General features: G+C 47.8%; 1 protein-coding gene across 1 annotated transcript in view; it reads left to right on the top strand.

Moving 5' to 3' along the window:
- Positions 1 to 17,114, top strand: part of SH3PXD2B (SH3 and PX domains 2B) — a 117,013-nt gene that overhangs the window by 92,248 nt on the left and 7,651 nt on the right. Inside the window, exons 9-12 of the mRNA XM_043887578.1 lie at positions 1,114 to 1,231; positions 4,247 to 4,473; positions 6,020 to 6,069; positions 6,950 to 7,075. Of these exons, the coding sequence (XP_043743513.1) occupies positions 1,114 to 1,231; positions 4,247 to 4,473; positions 6,020 to 6,069; positions 6,950 to 7,075 (521 nt within the window). The remainder of the gene's footprint in view (positions 1 to 1,113; positions 1,232 to 4,246; positions 4,474 to 6,019; positions 6,070 to 6,949; positions 7,076 to 17,114) is intronic.

Below are 17,114 nucleotides of genomic sequence, written 5' to 3'. Positions count from 1 at the left end.
TCAGCAGTCACTGCTAACAGTGCTGGGGATGGGAGCTATGCCCTTGCTCTGGGGAGGGTCCTGTCCGAATGTGGCAGTGAACAGCCCTTCCCGCGGGGCCTGCAGGGCGGTGGGAGGGACGCTGCTGGAGGCAGTTCTCTTGGCTTTGGGAGTAAGGGAGCCGGGATCCACTGAGAGGGGGATGGAAGGCACCCGGTGACATTAATAAAAACAGAAGCAGGCAATCTTTTCATGATACGTATCTCAAACCATTATGTTGTACACATGAAACTGACACAGTGTGAGGTGTCAATTATATCTCAATTAAAAAATAATTTTTTAGTAAAACTTAAGCTTCAGGCATGGCCGGATCCAGGGACTTGAAAATAAATGTAAAGTGGAAATCAGCTACCAGCTAGGTAATAAAAAATGGCTATCTCCTCCGTGGTACTGATCCAACCCCATACTGTATGCTGCCAAATCCAGCTTGTCCCTGACCCCTCCACCAACAAGGACTGCAGAGGAGCCACCACAAGGGTTTAATACCGGTCCTCTACCCCAGCATGAGCAAGGTACTCCCACCAGGCCTTCAGGACTTATTCATTTACTAAACCTTGGCTATTTTACTAAATAGTTCCAAAATATTCCCAGTACCATGCCCAGTGCTAGAGATAGAGGAATGAACGAGCCAGACTCAAATCCTGCCTTTCTGGAACTCTCTATTCTATCTGGGGAAAGACAGATGAAGCACAGTAGATAAATAAATTATCTGATATGTTCGAAGGTTGTTCCTGGTAAGTGGGATGAGGGTTCCCTGGGTCCGGGTATTACGTAAGGCATGTTCAGGGAAGGTGACCTGGAGGCACAGATTGAGGAAGGTGAGTGTGATGTGTGATGCTGAGGGATTTCTGAGGACCTGCGTTTTGTCCTGTGTCTTGTTGCTGCCTGACCAGGGTCATCCAGGGCTAAGTGAGGGTCACTGGGGCGTGGTGGGGGGTTGGGGGAAGGATGGTGCACAGAAGTCTCTGGAAGAAATCCTTCCCTGCAAGGGCATCTCAGGATCACAGCCTTGGCCGTCAGCATTCCAAGCTCACAGCATCCTTGACTTAGCCCAGCATCCCTTTGTCCCCACAGAAGAGAAGTACACAGTCATCTACCCCTACACAGCGCGTGACCAAGATGAAATGAACCTGGAGAGAGGAGCCGTGGTGGAGGTCATCCAGAAGAACCTGGAAGGCTGGTGGAAGATCAGGTACCCTGTGCAGCTGGGTGGGTTTCAGGTCACATGGCCTCCAGCTGTACAGATGTCTGTAAATGATTGCAGAGGAGATGAGGCTGCAGCCTGCGCCATAAAAGCACACTTCTCCTCTGTGCTGTTTGGCTTCCTTCCATACCCATATCCTTCTCTAAAAAGCCATCGTAAGCAAAGCTATCTCTGAACACACTGAACCACAGATAGCAATAACCCCATTGAGCAAGACTGGTCTTCACCTCCAGATGTGTCTCGTAATGAGTAACTGGAGGCTGAAGCTGCCGTGTGGGAGTGATTTCCTACTCCAGCCCCACTGAGAGCAACAGGATGGGTAACACCACGTGGACTGTAGCCCCTCGTGAAGCTCGTCATTTGCCGTCATCTCTGAGTCCGGTGGAGACCGGCATTTCCAACACCTTGTTACAGGTCTTTGATCTGTGTGGTGGGATCAAAAGCTCATCGGCAGGCAAGGTGGCCAGCTCATCCTGTTGTGCTGGGACTTTCCCAGTTTTAGTAATGAGAGTCCTGGAACTCCCTGCTTGGTTACTCTGTGGGCAAGCTGCAACCTCGGGAAATCTGGGCAAGAGAGGAAGTCTGGGATCCCTGCCGCCTGGGGTCTGCGCCGTGGTATGAGGCAGGACCTGGGGCCAGCCACCTAGGGCTCAGCGTGTGCCGCCTCGTTCACTGAGCAAAGCTACACCAGCATCTGTTCTGGGCCAAGCTGTGCTCTGACACCTGGGGGCTCGACAGTGAGAAAGACACAGTAGTTTACACCCACAGGCACGGAAGACCGGCCCGGACGCACGTACGGGGCAGGGAGTGGGCGCGGGAGGAGTGCGTGGGGGACTGTGCGCCCAGAAGACAGCTCCGCAGCCTGGGGGTCAGGAGGACTTCTGAAAGTCAGGGCCTCAGGACTGAGGTGTGAGGGCGAACTTAGGACAGTGATGGGCGTCCCTGGTGGTTCCGACAGTAAAGAATCTGCCTGCAACGTAGGAGACCCAGATTCGATTCCTGGATGAAGAAGAAGGGAATGACTACCCACTGCAGTATTCTTGCTGGGAGAATTCCATGGACAGAGGAGCCTGGTGGGCTACAGTCCATGGGGTCGCAAAGCGTTGGACACAGCTGAGCCACTAACACTTACTTCAGCATACACTTACGATGACAGTAGAGCTCACATGTCTTGAGTGTGTTTTATCTTGTGATGTAACTAATTATCCCCAAACTGAGTGGCTCTGAAATTCAGGTGGCTTGACTGGGCTCAGGCTCCCTCACGAGGTGGCCGCAGGATGTTGCCGTGGTCATGAGAAGGTTTGACTGGAGTGAGAAAGTGACAGGGCCAGGATTTGAACCTGTGCCTTTCTGACCCCAGAGCCCACTCAGCCGTGCCTATCTGTTTATGGCCCTGTGGCTCCAGATGATGAGCTGTCTCACGGTGACGCCTGCATCGTGTGGAGCCCAGCATGTTCCAGCTGGCACGAGATTGAGTCCTTCTCAAAGGATGTTTTAAGGTTGATAGACACCAAAATCTGCAGATTTCTGTCTCCTTATAAGTTTGCTTCTAGTTGAAGAGGACCCTTTTTGTTGAAACGCAGTGCTTAAAGTGATGCTTGATGAGAGATGGCCCTGCTCTGTATCATCTCCAGTCCGTTAGGCATATTCCCCAAAGGTCTGGGCACCTATTATGTGGTTCAGACTAGTGGTCTGCTGGCAAATGTTTAACAGTTCCAGAAGGAAAAATGCTCTTGAGTTGTAGTGTTTGCCAGTTTCCATGGTGTAAGTCCTCCGTGGTAGATTTCAGGCTTCCATTGTGATGGTACTAAACATGGAGTTGGGAAGGGATGTGAACAGTTGGTCCTCACAAGCCGCCTCCTGCACACCCGTGGTCCCGATCAGCCCCTCCGGTCACGCTATTCAGCCGCACTCCATCGTGCAGAGAATTAAATGATCATTACACTCGTTCAATTCCCTTTGGAATTCAGTGAGCTGGGCTCTTAGGGTGTCAGTCATTCCAGAGTTCAGTGACCCTTGGTTACCCCGGAACCAGCCCCCGACCTGCTCCATTCCCGTCTGAATGCGTGTTTAATCTGCTTGTGACCGGAGCCCCACCCCGCCTATACCAGGCGTTGTCCCTGCATCTGTGGCTGCTGGGAAGAGTCTGCAGAGCAGAGGTGAACAGCACCGACAGGTGCCAGCCGTCTGGGGCTGAACCCCTTCCTGCCACACCCCCAGATTGGATGGGTGAAATGCATCGATAGCTATAAAATGCTTGAAACAGGACTGACACGCAGTAGGTGCGCGTAAGTGGCAGTTACCATCGTCACCATCGTCACTGCGGTGATGACTATGGGATGTATAAGGACCATCGCAGAGCTCTGTGGCTGCTCACTCTTGCCGGTTCCGTTGACAGTTTGTCCACTTGTCCCCTTTTCTCTTCATTCAACTCACAGGCAGTGAGGCCCCATGTGGAGATGAATCGCCCGTGATCTCCACCCCTAGGACCTCACATTCTAAGTGGGGAAACAAGACCATCACAGCCAAGTGTCACTGTGTGTTTTAGACAGGATGGTGTTGTGTGTGCAAGACCACCGGGCCACCATGGAAGGAGGCTCAGGAAAGCCTTGAGAGGACGCCTTAAGCAGAGCTGGGATGATAGAGAGGAGGATGATAGAGAATGCGCTTTCCAGGCAGAGGGTCTCCCAGAGCAGGAGCATGGGGCAAGGGGGTAAAAGATGGTGGAGCATTTGGCTGCATGGGGTGGGTGGGATGTGGAGGTTGCCGTGACAGCCAAGGCCAGGGAGGCAAGGAGAGGCCAGACTGGGGAGCCTTGAATGCCCAGCTGGGGGCTTCGACTTCATCAGGAGGCAGCAAGCAGTGTGCCAGTCTCTGTCCCTGGGCAGCAATGGTCCATCATTCCTACCATCTGGGGCCGGAAGGGAGATTCATTATAGAAGCTCAGCTTCTTCCCATGGGCCTGGCAGAGCAGGCTGGATGACATCTTTCCCCTTCCCCCAGGTACCAGGGCAAAGAGGGCTGGGCCCCAGCCTCCTACCTGAGGAAGAGCAGCGGGGAACCCTTACCCCCGAAGCTGGGCCCTGGCTCACCTGCCCACGTGGGCGTCCTGGAGCTCGATGGCGTCTCCCGGCAGCAGAACTCAGGGGGCCGGGAGAAGGAGCTGCTCAACAACCAGAGGGATGGCCGGTTTGAGGGCCGCCCCGCGCCTGACGGTGACATCAAGCAGAGTAAGTGGCCCCCACCTGGCTCCCAGAGGCATGCCAGGCTCTGTGTCCAGACCTGCTCACGTGCTGTCCCTCACCCTCATGGCAGCCCCGCGGCCCTCCATCCTGTAGATGAGAAAATGGGCTCATGGCCCCAGGTCACTTGTTCCCAGATCATTCCACCAGCAAGTTGCAGAACCTGAGTGGAGAGATGTGGCTCTCCTACTCAAACTGTGGTTTTTCCACTGTCTCATGATAATCAGCAGACCTCCTGTTTCTTAAGCCCCTACCGTGTGGCAGGAATGTTACAATCAGTCTCACTGATCCTTTGTAACAACCTTTGTAGGACTCACTGCTTTTGTTTTACAGATGAGGAAGCAGAGGGATGAAGTGGTTTGTCCAAGATTGCCCAAACAGTGCACCAACCCACATCCTTCTGACTCAAGGGCCAATGTTCTCTCTGCAGGGCCTCATTTCTGAGCCTGGGGAAGAAAAAATGGCCCCTGTGTTGGGTTTACTCCAAAGATAGTTCTTTACTTACCTTGCTTTTCAGAACTTTGTTGTATATATTTTACAATTGAATGTTCCCAGCACACCTGAGAGTAGATTGTCTGGCCACATCCCGTTGGCTAGACCTAGTCAGAGGATGAGATGGTTGGATGGCATCACTGACTCGATGGACATGAGTTTGAGCAAGCTACAGGAGTTGGTGATGGACAGGGAGGCCTGGAGTGCTACAGTCCATGGGGTCACAAAGAGTCGGACATGACTGAGCAACTGAACTGGAGTCCTGTGGCATTACCTAGCTGCAACGGTGTTGGGGAAATGTAGTCTTTATGTAGGCAGTCAAGTGGCTGGCTAAAATTCTATTGCTGTTTATTCTAATAGGAGACAGAGGAAATGGGTATTTAAGAGTTTAGCAGTCTTCCCCACCCCAACTGCCAAACCACCCCTCTGTGTAGATTCATACTAAATCAGCTCTGGCAGCCTATGGGGTGCCGTTCTCAATAGTCTGCCTTTAGCCAGGAGCATTGGCCCACTGCAGAGTCATCCTCTTCCTGACCCAGAGCAGGGGCAGCCCAATTCCAGAGTAAAAACCCCTGAAATCATCAGTCCAAGTTTGTTTGGCTCTGTTTATGCATTATTTAATTTGGGTTTGCTCCAGAGCCAACAAAGACAGGGGCAGTAACATTAATGCGTCCCTGCCACATGCCGAGAGCCGAGCCTGTACCGTTGACTTTCATCTCCACCGCTACCTCCAGGAGGCAGGCGTTATCCCCAGTCCTCAGAAGAGGGCCACATGGCTCAAAGTCACATAAGTTGTTGCCTTTCCTGGAAGGCTTTCCGTCGCTCCAGGACTGAGAAGCATCCCCTCGCTGATAGAGTCCTGGACCCAGTCTGCGTGGCCCCGCCCCCATGAGGCTCCTCCCCCAGGAAGGGTCACGGCCGCTCCCTGATGCCTGTGCAAATCGTGATACCTCATCTCCTGCAGGGGAGATTAGATCTGTCTTGGTGTCCACCTCGGGGATTATGTTCATCGTGTGTGAAACAAGATCTCGTCTCTTTATAGGATCACCCAAGATGAGGCAGAGGCCCCCTCCTCGCCGGGATATGACCATAGTAAGTGGACCCTTGCAACTGGGGAGCCAGCCCCTGGCCTAAGACTGGCCCCCCACACTCACCTCACCCTTCCCAAGGATGCGTTCTTCTACACGGCAGCCTTGTGACGCCAATCCCATTGACAGGCGGAAGAACGCAGGTCCGGGAGCTCACACAGTCTGCTTATGGCTTTGTGACAGTTAGGCCTGGCCGTGTGCTCTCTGCCTCCTGAGCCCACTCTGCTTTGTCTTAAATGAGTCTTCTCCAGTAAGGTGACTTGAGACTGAAATGGAATGAGGCACACATTTCTCTTACGGTGCCATTCTGGCATTTTGCTCTCATATTCCATTTTTAATTCTTAAGTACCTTTCTAAGCAACACTGTGAAAAACGGGCCTCTCGTTTTTAGTGTCTGCCATCTACTGAGCACCTGTTGGGTGCTAGGCAGAGTGCTCCTATTTCACTACGTGAAATCATCGAATGTTCATGCTGACCCCACCAGGTAGATCCTGTTATTATCCCCATTTTACAGGAGATGAAACTGAGGCTCTCAGGAGGGGAAGGGCTTTGCCCAAAGTCACGCCAGTGTGTCTTGACTTGGAAACTTGTGTTCATTTCACAACCCTCGTTATCTCTTAAGTTCAGAGAATATTGTCTTGCACCCGATTTTCATGACTGTAGGCAAATGTCCCGTGTTTTTTCTTATCACCCTAAAGCGGAAGGGCCAGTGACGCATCTAGAAGATGGTGATCTGAGCGATCCCCTTTGTTTTGTCCCTTAGAATCTAAATGGGTCCACCAGCACCCCTTGAAGGGTGATTGTGGGCCCCAGCCCCTTAGCCCCTCATTCAGCGCTGGGGAATGGAGTTATATTGGATTTAACACTGTGTTTAATTGAACCAGCCTCGAGGTCTCAATCTGCCCAAGCCTCCCATCCCACCCCAAGTGGAGGAAGAGTATTACACCATTGCCGAATTCCAGACAACCATCCCTGATGGCATCAGCTTCCAGGCAGGCCTGAAGGTTGAGGTGAGTGGACCTGGTGTCCTTCTGCCTACTTGTGGTTCTTTTTCTTTCTTATTTTTTTTTGGAGTATAGTTGACTTGCAATGTTGTATTAATTTCTGTGGTACCAAAAAGTGATTTGGGTATATTCGGTTGGCCAAAAAGTTTGTTCAGGTTTTTGACAACATCTTACGGAAAAACCTGAACAAACTTTTTGACCAACCCAATACTTATATATATTTTCTTTTTCATATTCTTTACCATATGGTTTATCACAGGATATTGAATATAGTTCCCTGTGCTGTCCAGGAGAACCCTCATGTTTATCCATACTATATGTAATGCTTTGTATCTGCTGACCCCAAATTCCCAATTCATCCTTCCTTCAACTCCCTCTTCCCCTTAGCAACCGCAGCTCAGTTCTCTATGTCTGTGAGTCTATTTCTGTCTCATAGATAAGTTTATTTATGTCATATTTTATTTTTATTTTTTTTTATTATTTTTTTAATACTTATTTATTTGGCTGTGCTGGGTCTTAGTTGTGGCATGTGGAATCCAGTTCCCTGACCAGGTATCAAACCCGGGTCCCCTGTATTAGGCGCACGGAGTCTTACCCACTGGACCAGCAGGGAAGTCCCTATTTATGTCATGTTAGATTCCACGCATAAGTGATATCACACCATATTTGTTTCTCTCTTTCTGACTTACTTCACTTAGTACAATAACTCTATGCCATCCATATCGCTGCAGTTGGCATTCATTTTTTGTGAGTGAGTAGTGCTCCATCATATCTCTATCTATATATGTACACACACACTGTGTCTTTATCACTTATCATTCATCTGTCAGTGGAATTTAGGTTGTTTCTGTGCTTTGGCTGTGAATAGTGCTGCAGTGAACACTGAGTGCTTATCTTTTTGAGTTAGAGTTCTGTCTGGATATATATCCAGAAGTGGGGTTGCTAAATCATATGGCAAGTCTGTTTTTGGCTTTGTGAGGAACTTCCTTACTGTTCTCTCAATGGCTGCACCCGTCTATATTCCCACCAACAGTGTGGGAGGGTTCGCTTTTCTCCACAGCCTCTCCAGCATTTGTTATTGTAGATTTGTAGATTTTTTTAATGATGGCTATTCTGACCCATGTGACGTGATATTTCATTGTAGTTTTGGTTTGCATTTCTCTAGTAATTAGTGATATTGAGCATCTTTGCATGTGCCTGTTGGCCATCTCTGTGTCTTCTTTGGAGAAATGTCTCTTTAGGTCTGCTGCCCTTTTTTCAATTGGCCTGTTTGCTTTTTGTTGTTGAGTTGAATGAGCTGTTTATTTATTTTGGAAATTGAGCCTTGTCAGTTGCATCATATGTAAATATTCTTTCCCAGTCTGTGGGCTGTCCTTTCCTTTAGTTCATGGTTTCCTTTGCTGTACACAGCTTACACTACTTGTGATTCTTGGTCTAGGCACCAGCTCCTACTTCTGTGTGTTTTTAATTTTAGTAACACCTTTATTGAGATATAATTCACATACCATACAAGTCAGTGGTTTAAGGTATAAAATTCAGTGGGTTTTTAGTATAGTTAGAGAGTTGTGCAACCATCACCATAATCAATGTGAGAGCCGTTCATCACCCACGTAAGAAGCCCTGTGCACGCTAGCAGTCCCTCTTCACTTCTCCTCACTCCGTCTCAGTGCCCCTGCCCCAGCCCTAGGCAACCACTTCTCTGTTTTCTGTGTGCATAGGTTTATTGATTTTGGGCTTTTCATATGTGTGGAATCATATACTATGTGGCCTTTGTGACTGGCTTGTATTATGTTTTTATCACCTCCTCCCCTGCTTGCCTCTTCTCTCTCCTTTTATTTTCTCTCCTCTCCCATCTCTCTTCTCTTTCTCTCGGGGTTAGAGCTTGAAGGGAAGTCCGTAAGTAACGGAGAAGCAGTTGGGTGCAAGCCACAGCACTCAGCACCTCACAGGCTGTGTCTCCCTTAATCATGTTGTCATTTACTCTTAAGAGGCAGGAATGGTTCAATCCCTGTTTTTCAGATGAAGTTGTGGCTCAGAAAAAAGGTGCTATTCAAAGTCACACAGCCAAAAGGTGACAGAGTCAGGATTGGAACCTTGTCTGTCTCCAGGTTAGAACCAGATGTATTGACAGCCTGCTGTTTATCTGCCCAGGATTTGAGGGTCTCAAGAGGCTAGAGAGCATATCTGTTTTTACTTCTGTACCCCTGCAGCTAGCACAGTGGCTGGCACATGTGGACTTGCAATAAATCTTGTTAAATCAATGAAAATCCATCTCCCCACTAGCCTCCCGCTAATACCCAGAAAACCAGGGAATGTTTTCCTCTTCATTCTCGCCTCTGACCCTGTCTGGTCCACAGTAGGTACTCAGAGAGCCGTTCCTTTATGAACACACATTTGAGTGAATGAAGGGTACAGAGAGTGAGCAGATGGTCTTGAACCAGTGCATGAGTGTGGTATGTGTCCTCAGGGTCTTCTTTTTGGCGGTGCGGGGGCTTCCTTGTGGCACGTGGGCTTCTCTGGCTGCCGTGTGTGGGCTTCGTTGCCCCACAGCATATGAGATGTTAGTGCCCTGACCAGAGACAGAACCCATGTGCCCTGCTTTGGAAAGCTGATCTTTTTTCTTTTTAACTTCTTATTTTATACTGGGGTGTGGCTGATTCTGAAGCTGGAGCTCCAGTACTTTGGCCACCTCATGCAAAGTGCCGACTCATGGGAAAAGACCCTGATGCTGGGAAAGATTGAGGGCAGAAGGAGAAGAGGGAGACAGAGGATGAGATGGTTGGATGGCATCATTGACTCAGTGGACATGAGTCTGAGCAAACTCCGGGAGATGGTGATGGACAGGGAGGCCTGATGTGCTGCAGTCCATGGGGTCACAAGGAATAGAGTCAGACAGGACCACGCGACTGAACACCACCACTAGCTGATTAACAGACAATGCTGTAAGTTTCGGGTGAACAGTCAGGGACTCAGCAATACACGTGCATGTATCCATTCTCCCCCAAACTTCCCTCCCATCCAGACTGTGGGAGGTGGATTCTTAACCACTAGACCACCAGGGAAGTCCCCTAAGGGTCTTCAGTCCCTTTTCTAGACCTCCAAAGCACCCACCATTTTTCTCCAGCTCCGACAGCTCCTGCCTCCCTCTCTCTTCTTCTCACGTCCCGGGACAGTGGCCCAGTGAGCCCAGGAGGAGATGCTTCCCATAGGTACATTGTGCACCTCTCCACCACTGATTCTGCCCAAGCTGCCCCAGAAACTTCTTACGCCCAGTGTTCTTCAGTCCATGCAGACATCAGGGGGGCTGTCTGAAGTGGTGTTTAAAGAACCTGAGTTGAAGCCTCTCAAACTTATTTTTATAAAATTCAAATCCCAATTCTCACAGAGAAACTGAGGGGACAGGAGAAATACCTCCAAGACTCTAAAAGGGTTTTTATCTGGTCCTATTATTTTTCTCCCAATCTGTTCTTACTAGCTTCAAGTCCACAGAGCAAACGCTCAAGATATCCTGCTTGGGCTTCAAGATAAATTCTATGCCCAGTTCTCCCATTTTGCTGTTATTAACATGTACGTTATTCTGATGTGAAACATCTTTCCAGATCAAGGGCTGTTCCTCCTCCCACCACTGATCAGCCTTATTTTCACTGCTTTCCTCTGAACCCCTGCCCCACCTCTCTTGCTGTCTCTGCCTTTAGTTGTTGTTCAGTCACCAAGTCATGTCTGATTCTCTGTGACCCCATGGACTGCAGCACGCTAGGCTTCCCTGTCCCTCTCTGCCTTTAACCTAGTTCTTAGCCCACCACCTGCTTTCTCATGGAAGGCACTCAAGGCCATTCTTTGAATGAAACTTGGCATATCAAAATCCAACTTATTCTTCACATCCCTGCTTCGTCTGGGAAGCCTCCCTGGGTTCACAATGGTGTCCCTTCTCTACCCTTTTGGTAGTTTCTGTGGGTCTGTGTGGGCTTCCCAAGTGGCTCAGTGGTAAAGAATCCGCCTGCCAACACAGGAGGCATGGGTTTGATCCCTGGTTTGGGAAGATCCCCTGGAGGAGGAAATGGCATCCCACTCCAGTATTCTTGCCTGAAAGATTCCATGGACAGAGGAGCCTGGCAAGCTGCAGTCCACAGGGTTGCAAACACATACACATGCACGATAGGTCCATACATTTCAGTCCTTAACGAAGGGCAGGCCCTTATTTGTGTCCATAATGCTTTCTTGTTTTAATTCTGTTTTTGGCTGTGCTAGGTCTTTGTGATTGCACACGGGCTTTCTCTAGTTGCAGCGAGCAGGGGAGTCTTCCCAGACCAGGGATCAGACCTGTGTCTCCTTCATTGGCAAGAGGATCCTTATCCACTGGACCACCAGGGAAGCCCCATAATGCTTTCCTGACATGAGGAATGAATGTTATTCTCCCCCATTCTTCAGTGATTGACTTTTGAATTCCAGTCATCTTCCCTCAGCACATTGAATAGATTATTCCATTCTCTTCTTGCATCGACCGTTGCTAGTGAGGTGCTGCCAGCCACCTGTTCCTTGTTCTCTTTTTCATTAGCTGTCATTACTCTGATTTTCTCAGGGGTTCCTCACTGTCTTTAAAATGCTGACATTTCTCTAAAGCATGTCTAGGTTCCTTTCTTTATTTTCATCCAGCTCAGCATATGGTAGATCTTTTCAATTGTAGGACTAGGAGATCTACCTATAAAATTTCCCACTTGTACATAATTAAATATTGACTATCTTCACTCTTTTTATTCTTCCCCTCTGGAATGGTTATGAAACAATATGAGAACTACATGTCTCTTCACTTTCCTTTCATATTTTTCATCTTCATCACTTTGTTCTGCATTCCTGGCATATTCTGCTTCATCTTTTAGTCCATTAATTGTTTTTTAAACAATTCAGTCTCTTTCTTATTTTATTTCAGCAATTATCATTTTTATTTCCAAGAGTTCTTACTGATTATTTTTCATAGTTACCTGTTCATGTTTCACAATAGCCTATTCTTTCATGATTTCTATACTGTTCTTTATCTGTCTAAGAATATTAAATGTGTTATTGTTCATGATCTCTTTCCTCAATGTTAAATCCTTTGCAGTGGTGTTGGTATTTATTTCAGTTCTTTTCATGGTGTTAGTACTTGGGCTCTACAAAAAGAGGCAACAGACAGTCAAAAGCCCAGCTGGGGAGTATCTCCAAGGGGCTGGTTGACTTCCAGTGGCTTCGGTGCCAGATTAGAGACTATGAGCAGTGTCATGTCCCTGACCCAAGCTTACCTTTCCACTGTTTCCACTTGTGAGCAATCACTTTGTTCTCTCCACCTGCTTTACAGAAATGGAATGACGGGCACAGCAGGGTCAACCAGCATGGTTGCTTCTGCCCTGGTATCCCAGTTAATCAGTCCCTGGTGGCTTGCCCCTGGACCTCACTAATCCCAGATTCTACCTCCTTGAAGCCTGGCAGGCCTTTTGCGGCAGAACCCCCTGTAGCATTCCTGAGCTACTGCCCCCACTTACAGCTTCCATCCATTCCTGGTCCACTCACTTCTTCTCTGCCTCCTTCTGAGCTTGGCTTTGTGTTTGTTTATTCGTTTCCTGGCTTTATTGCACTAAAAGGAAACTGCTGTTCATTTCATCTCCCATCTTGAAACCAGAAGTCCGCTTTGCAAATTATAAAAGTGTTTTGTTTTTTTCCCCAAGAGTGCTGAAAACCATGATAAAACCTTTTCCTTTAAGTCTACGAGTTTCCAGCATTTTCTGCAAACACACACCACTGTTTGAGCATGCCAGCTAACAGGACATTTGCTGATAAGTACCAGCACTCATTGGCTTAGAACGTTACAAAATCCACCCGGGAATCCCAGACATTGTGCTGAGCATGAGGGCTGACTATGTGTCATAGGGAGTGAGTGGATCCCTGGGGTTTTCTGGGGTGCTGTGGAGTCTCCCTTCAAGGCCCCACCCCCACTTCAAGCAGACCCATTTCCCTTTCTTGTTTCTGGCTTTTATCCTGTCTGTTTTTGCTCAAGCTGAGCCAATAAATAGCTCACATACCCAGCATTCTTTTCCAGAAGCACAGATGTAACCCATCCTTGAAACTTCTCTGCTTTATTGTTCTATGATGTTGGCATAGGTTCTGCCAGTGGTGACTTAAAGGACTCGGGTGAGAAATAGTTGTCCCTAGAGTTTTTGGTTTAACCAAGTACTCTTCTCTTAACACGATAAACACTGTTACCCTTTGTTTTCTTCTCTTTCAGTTTTGCTTCCTGGTTCAGTTCAACACCATCTTAGTGTTCAGAATTCATTAATGGAAGCACAGTATTCTAGCGGTAGAGCTATAGGAATACCTTAGTTCTTTGTGTGGTCTGTGTATCTTCAAGCATGTTTTACTAATGATGTTATGACGATACAGGCACTTATCTATGCCAGGTCCCTTATATCCTTGATAACTAATCTTCACAGAAGTCCCAAGAAGTTGATGATATGTTCAGCCCATTTTATACATGTATTTGAGACAAAGAGAGGTTAGGTAAATGTCCAAGGTTACATAGCTAGGAAGTGGTGGAGCTGGGATTTGAGCTTAGATCTCTCCTGTCTTAAAGTCCATGCTCTTTTCTTTCATCTCCATTCTTGTGATTTTGCATTTGCTTTTACAAGCCAACCTTGGAGATATTGCAGGTTAAGTTCCAGACCACCACGATAAAGCCAAATTACAATAAAGCAAGTCACGTGAATGTTTTGGTTTCCCAGTGCATATAAAAATTATGTTGGAATTCCCTGGTGCTCCAGTGATTAGGGCTCTACGCTTCCACTTTAGGGACGGTGGGTTCAGTCCCTAGTCAGGGATGTGTTAAAGATATGCTTGCCACGTGCCTGCTGCATTCCCAGTGCTCTTCCATGAAGTTTAATTACTAGTAGATAACACTTTCCCTTCTTTACCAAAATTTACCAAACATTTTGGAGCCAAACACAGTGGAGCCAAAAAAAAAATGTTACGTTGACACTACACTGTAGTCCATTAAGCTCTATGTCTAAAAAAAATGTGCAGACTTTAGTTTAAAAAATACTTAATTGCTAAAAAAATGTTAACAGTCATCTGAAGCTTCAGTGAGTCATAATCTTTTTGCAACAATGACATCAAAGATCACTGATCACAGATCACCATTACTTATATGATAACAATGAAAAAGTTTGAAATATGGTGTTATTCAGTCACTAAGTCCTGTCCGACTCTTTGCAGCCCTGTGGACTGCAGCCCCCCAGGCTCCCCTGTCCTTCACTATCTCCCTGAGTTTGCTCAGATATATGTCCATTGAGTCAATGATGCTATCTAACATCTAACATCTAACCTCTGCTGTCCCCTTCTGCTTTTGCCTTCAGTCTTTCCCAGCATCAGGGTCTTTTCATGAATCAGCTGTTGGCATCAGGTGGCCATAGCATTGGAGCTTCACTTTCAGCATCAGCCCTTCCAATGAATATTCAGGGTGATTTCCTTTCGGATTTACTGGTTTGACCTTCCTGCAGTCCCAGCAATTCTCAAGATCCTCTCCAGCACCACAATTTGAAAGCACCAATTCTTTAGCCCTCAGTCTTCTTTATGGTCCAACTCTCACATCTGTACATGAATACTGGAAAAACCATAGCTTTGACTATATGGACCTTTGTTAACAACGTGATGTCTCTGCTTTTTAATATGCTGTCTAGGTTTGTCATAGCTTTCCTTCCAAAGAACATGCGTCTTTTATTTTCATGGCTGCAGTCACTGTCCACAGTGATTTTGGAGCCCAAGAAAATAAAGTCTGTCACTGCTTTCATTTGTTCCCTGTTTGCCATGAAATGATGATACTGGATGCCATCATCTTAGCTTTTTGAATGTTGAATTTTAATCAGCTTTTTTCACTCTCCTCTTTCACCCTCTTCAAGAGACTCTTTAGTTTCTTTTCACTTTCTGCCATTAGAATGGTATCATCTACATACCTGAGGTTGATATTGCTCCCAGCAATCTTGATTCCAGCTTGTGCTTCATCTAGCTCAGCATTTTGCATGATGTACTCTGCATATAAATTAAATAAGTAGGGTGACAGTATACAACCTTGTCATACTCCTTTCCCAATTTTGAACCAGTCAGTTGTCTCATATTCAGTTTTAACTGTTGCTTCTTGACCTGTATACAGTTTTCTCAGGAAACAGGTAAGGTGGTCTGGTGTTCCTGTCTCTTTAAGAATTTTCCACAGTTAGTTGTGATCCACACAGTCAAAGGCTTCCCTGATGGCTCACCGGGTAAATAATATCCGCCTGTAATGCAGGAGACACAGGAGCCTCGGGTTCGAACCCTGGGTGTGGAAGATCACTTGGAGGAGGAAATGGCAACCCAGTTCAGTATCCTTGCCTGAAAAACCCCATGGACAGAGATGCCTGGTGGACTACAGTCCACAGGGCGGCAAAGAGTCAGACAGGACTGAGCGACTAAGCACCGGCACAAACACAGTCGGGGCTTCAGCAGGATCACTGAAAAGGAAGTCAGCGTTTTTCTGGAATTCCCTAGCTTTCCCTATGAGCCAAGGAATGTTGGCAAATTGATCTTTGGTTCCTCTGCCTTTTGTAAACCCAGCTTGTACATCTGGAAATTCTCAGCTCACATACGGATGAAGCCTAGCTTGAAGGATTTTGAGCACAACCTTGCTAGCATCTGAGATAAGGACAACTGCACAGTAGTTTGAACATTCTTTGGCATTGCCCTTCTTTGGGATTGGAATGAAAACTGACTTTTTCCAGTCCTATGGTGAGAATGACCAAAATGTGCCAGGAAGATATGAAAGGAGCAACTGCTGTTGAAAAAATGGCACCAATAGACTTGCTCAATGCAGGGTTGCCACAGACCTTCAATTTGTTTAAAAAAAAAAAATGCAGTGTCTGTAGAGCACAGTCGAGTGAGGCCCAGGAAAACAGGTGTGTCTGTGTTCACAGCAGCTCTTCGCTTCTCTCTAGTAAATGAAGCTACCATCCGTGACGGGTAAGAACACAGGTACATGGGGGCTTCACGGGGGTCCAGGGGGCCTGTGTTCCACCCCTGGTCAGGGAACTCCATCCCACAGGCTGCAACTAAGATCACATGCTGCATCCAATGTTTACAGCTTCTGCCACGGTCCCTGGTAGAGTATAAGCTTAACAAATCCTCACTGATGTATTAATTTGATTACTGTTCTGTTTTCATTTGCTCATGTACATACTTAGAGCTGTTAAATTTACGGATGTGCCAGCAATGACTTGTATGCCAAGAATCACCTGTAATCATCACCAGAGCTAGCATGTGTTGATAAGATGCTGGCGACTTCCATTTCTCATTACCCTTTCCCGGAGAGACTCCAGTGGGACGTGTTAAATATATGCCTGCCACGTGCCTGCTGCGTTCGCAGTGCTCTCCCCTGAAGTTTAATTCCTAGTAGGTAGCATTTTCCCTTCTGTACCAAGTGCTATTGCACACACTCCCTTCTGTGGCCATCATGGAAACCCTGCGAGTGGGCGTGCTTCTTCTTCGCCTCCTCTCTGTTTCGTGGCGTGGCGTCTCAGGCCCGGGGCTGGCCGGGGCTGTTCAGGCGGCCAGAACTGAGCCCAGCCTCTGCTCCTGCGCTGGGTCTGTGGCTGCCCTTCCTGTCTGGTCTGGGCAGCAGAGTGCAGCAGCAGAACTGCACCCACAGCCCTCAGCCTCGGCGGTTTCTCACCTCAGGCACCATTTCCCTCCCTCCGCCCCGAGCAGGGTCCACTTTCCAGGGCAGGGCTGGGTTGTGGTAAAGACTTACCTACTCCCCAGCCTTTGACTCCCACCTCCACCCCTGACATTCTGTGTGAGCCTCTGCGAGTTCTTCAGCTCTCATGGGGCTCAGCTCTGCATCTGTACAATGGCGTGAAAATCCCTGTCTTCTCGGGCGGTTGTAATCATTAGTCAGCTCTCCCGTGCACAGAGCCTGCTGACGTATTGCTGTGCATTAGTTTGCTCTGGCTCCCCTCACAAAAGACCACAGACTGGTTGGTTTAAACAGCAGAGG

This window comes from Cervus elaphus, chromosome 25 (assembly GCF_910594005.1).
Source record: "Cervus elaphus chromosome 25, mCerEla1.1, whole genome shotgun sequence".
Lineage (NCBI taxonomy): Eukaryota > Metazoa > Chordata > Mammalia > Artiodactyla > Cervidae > Cervus > Cervus elaphus.
Note: the sequence above shows the minus strand (reverse complement) of the source record. Positions and strands in the feature narration are given on the sequence as shown.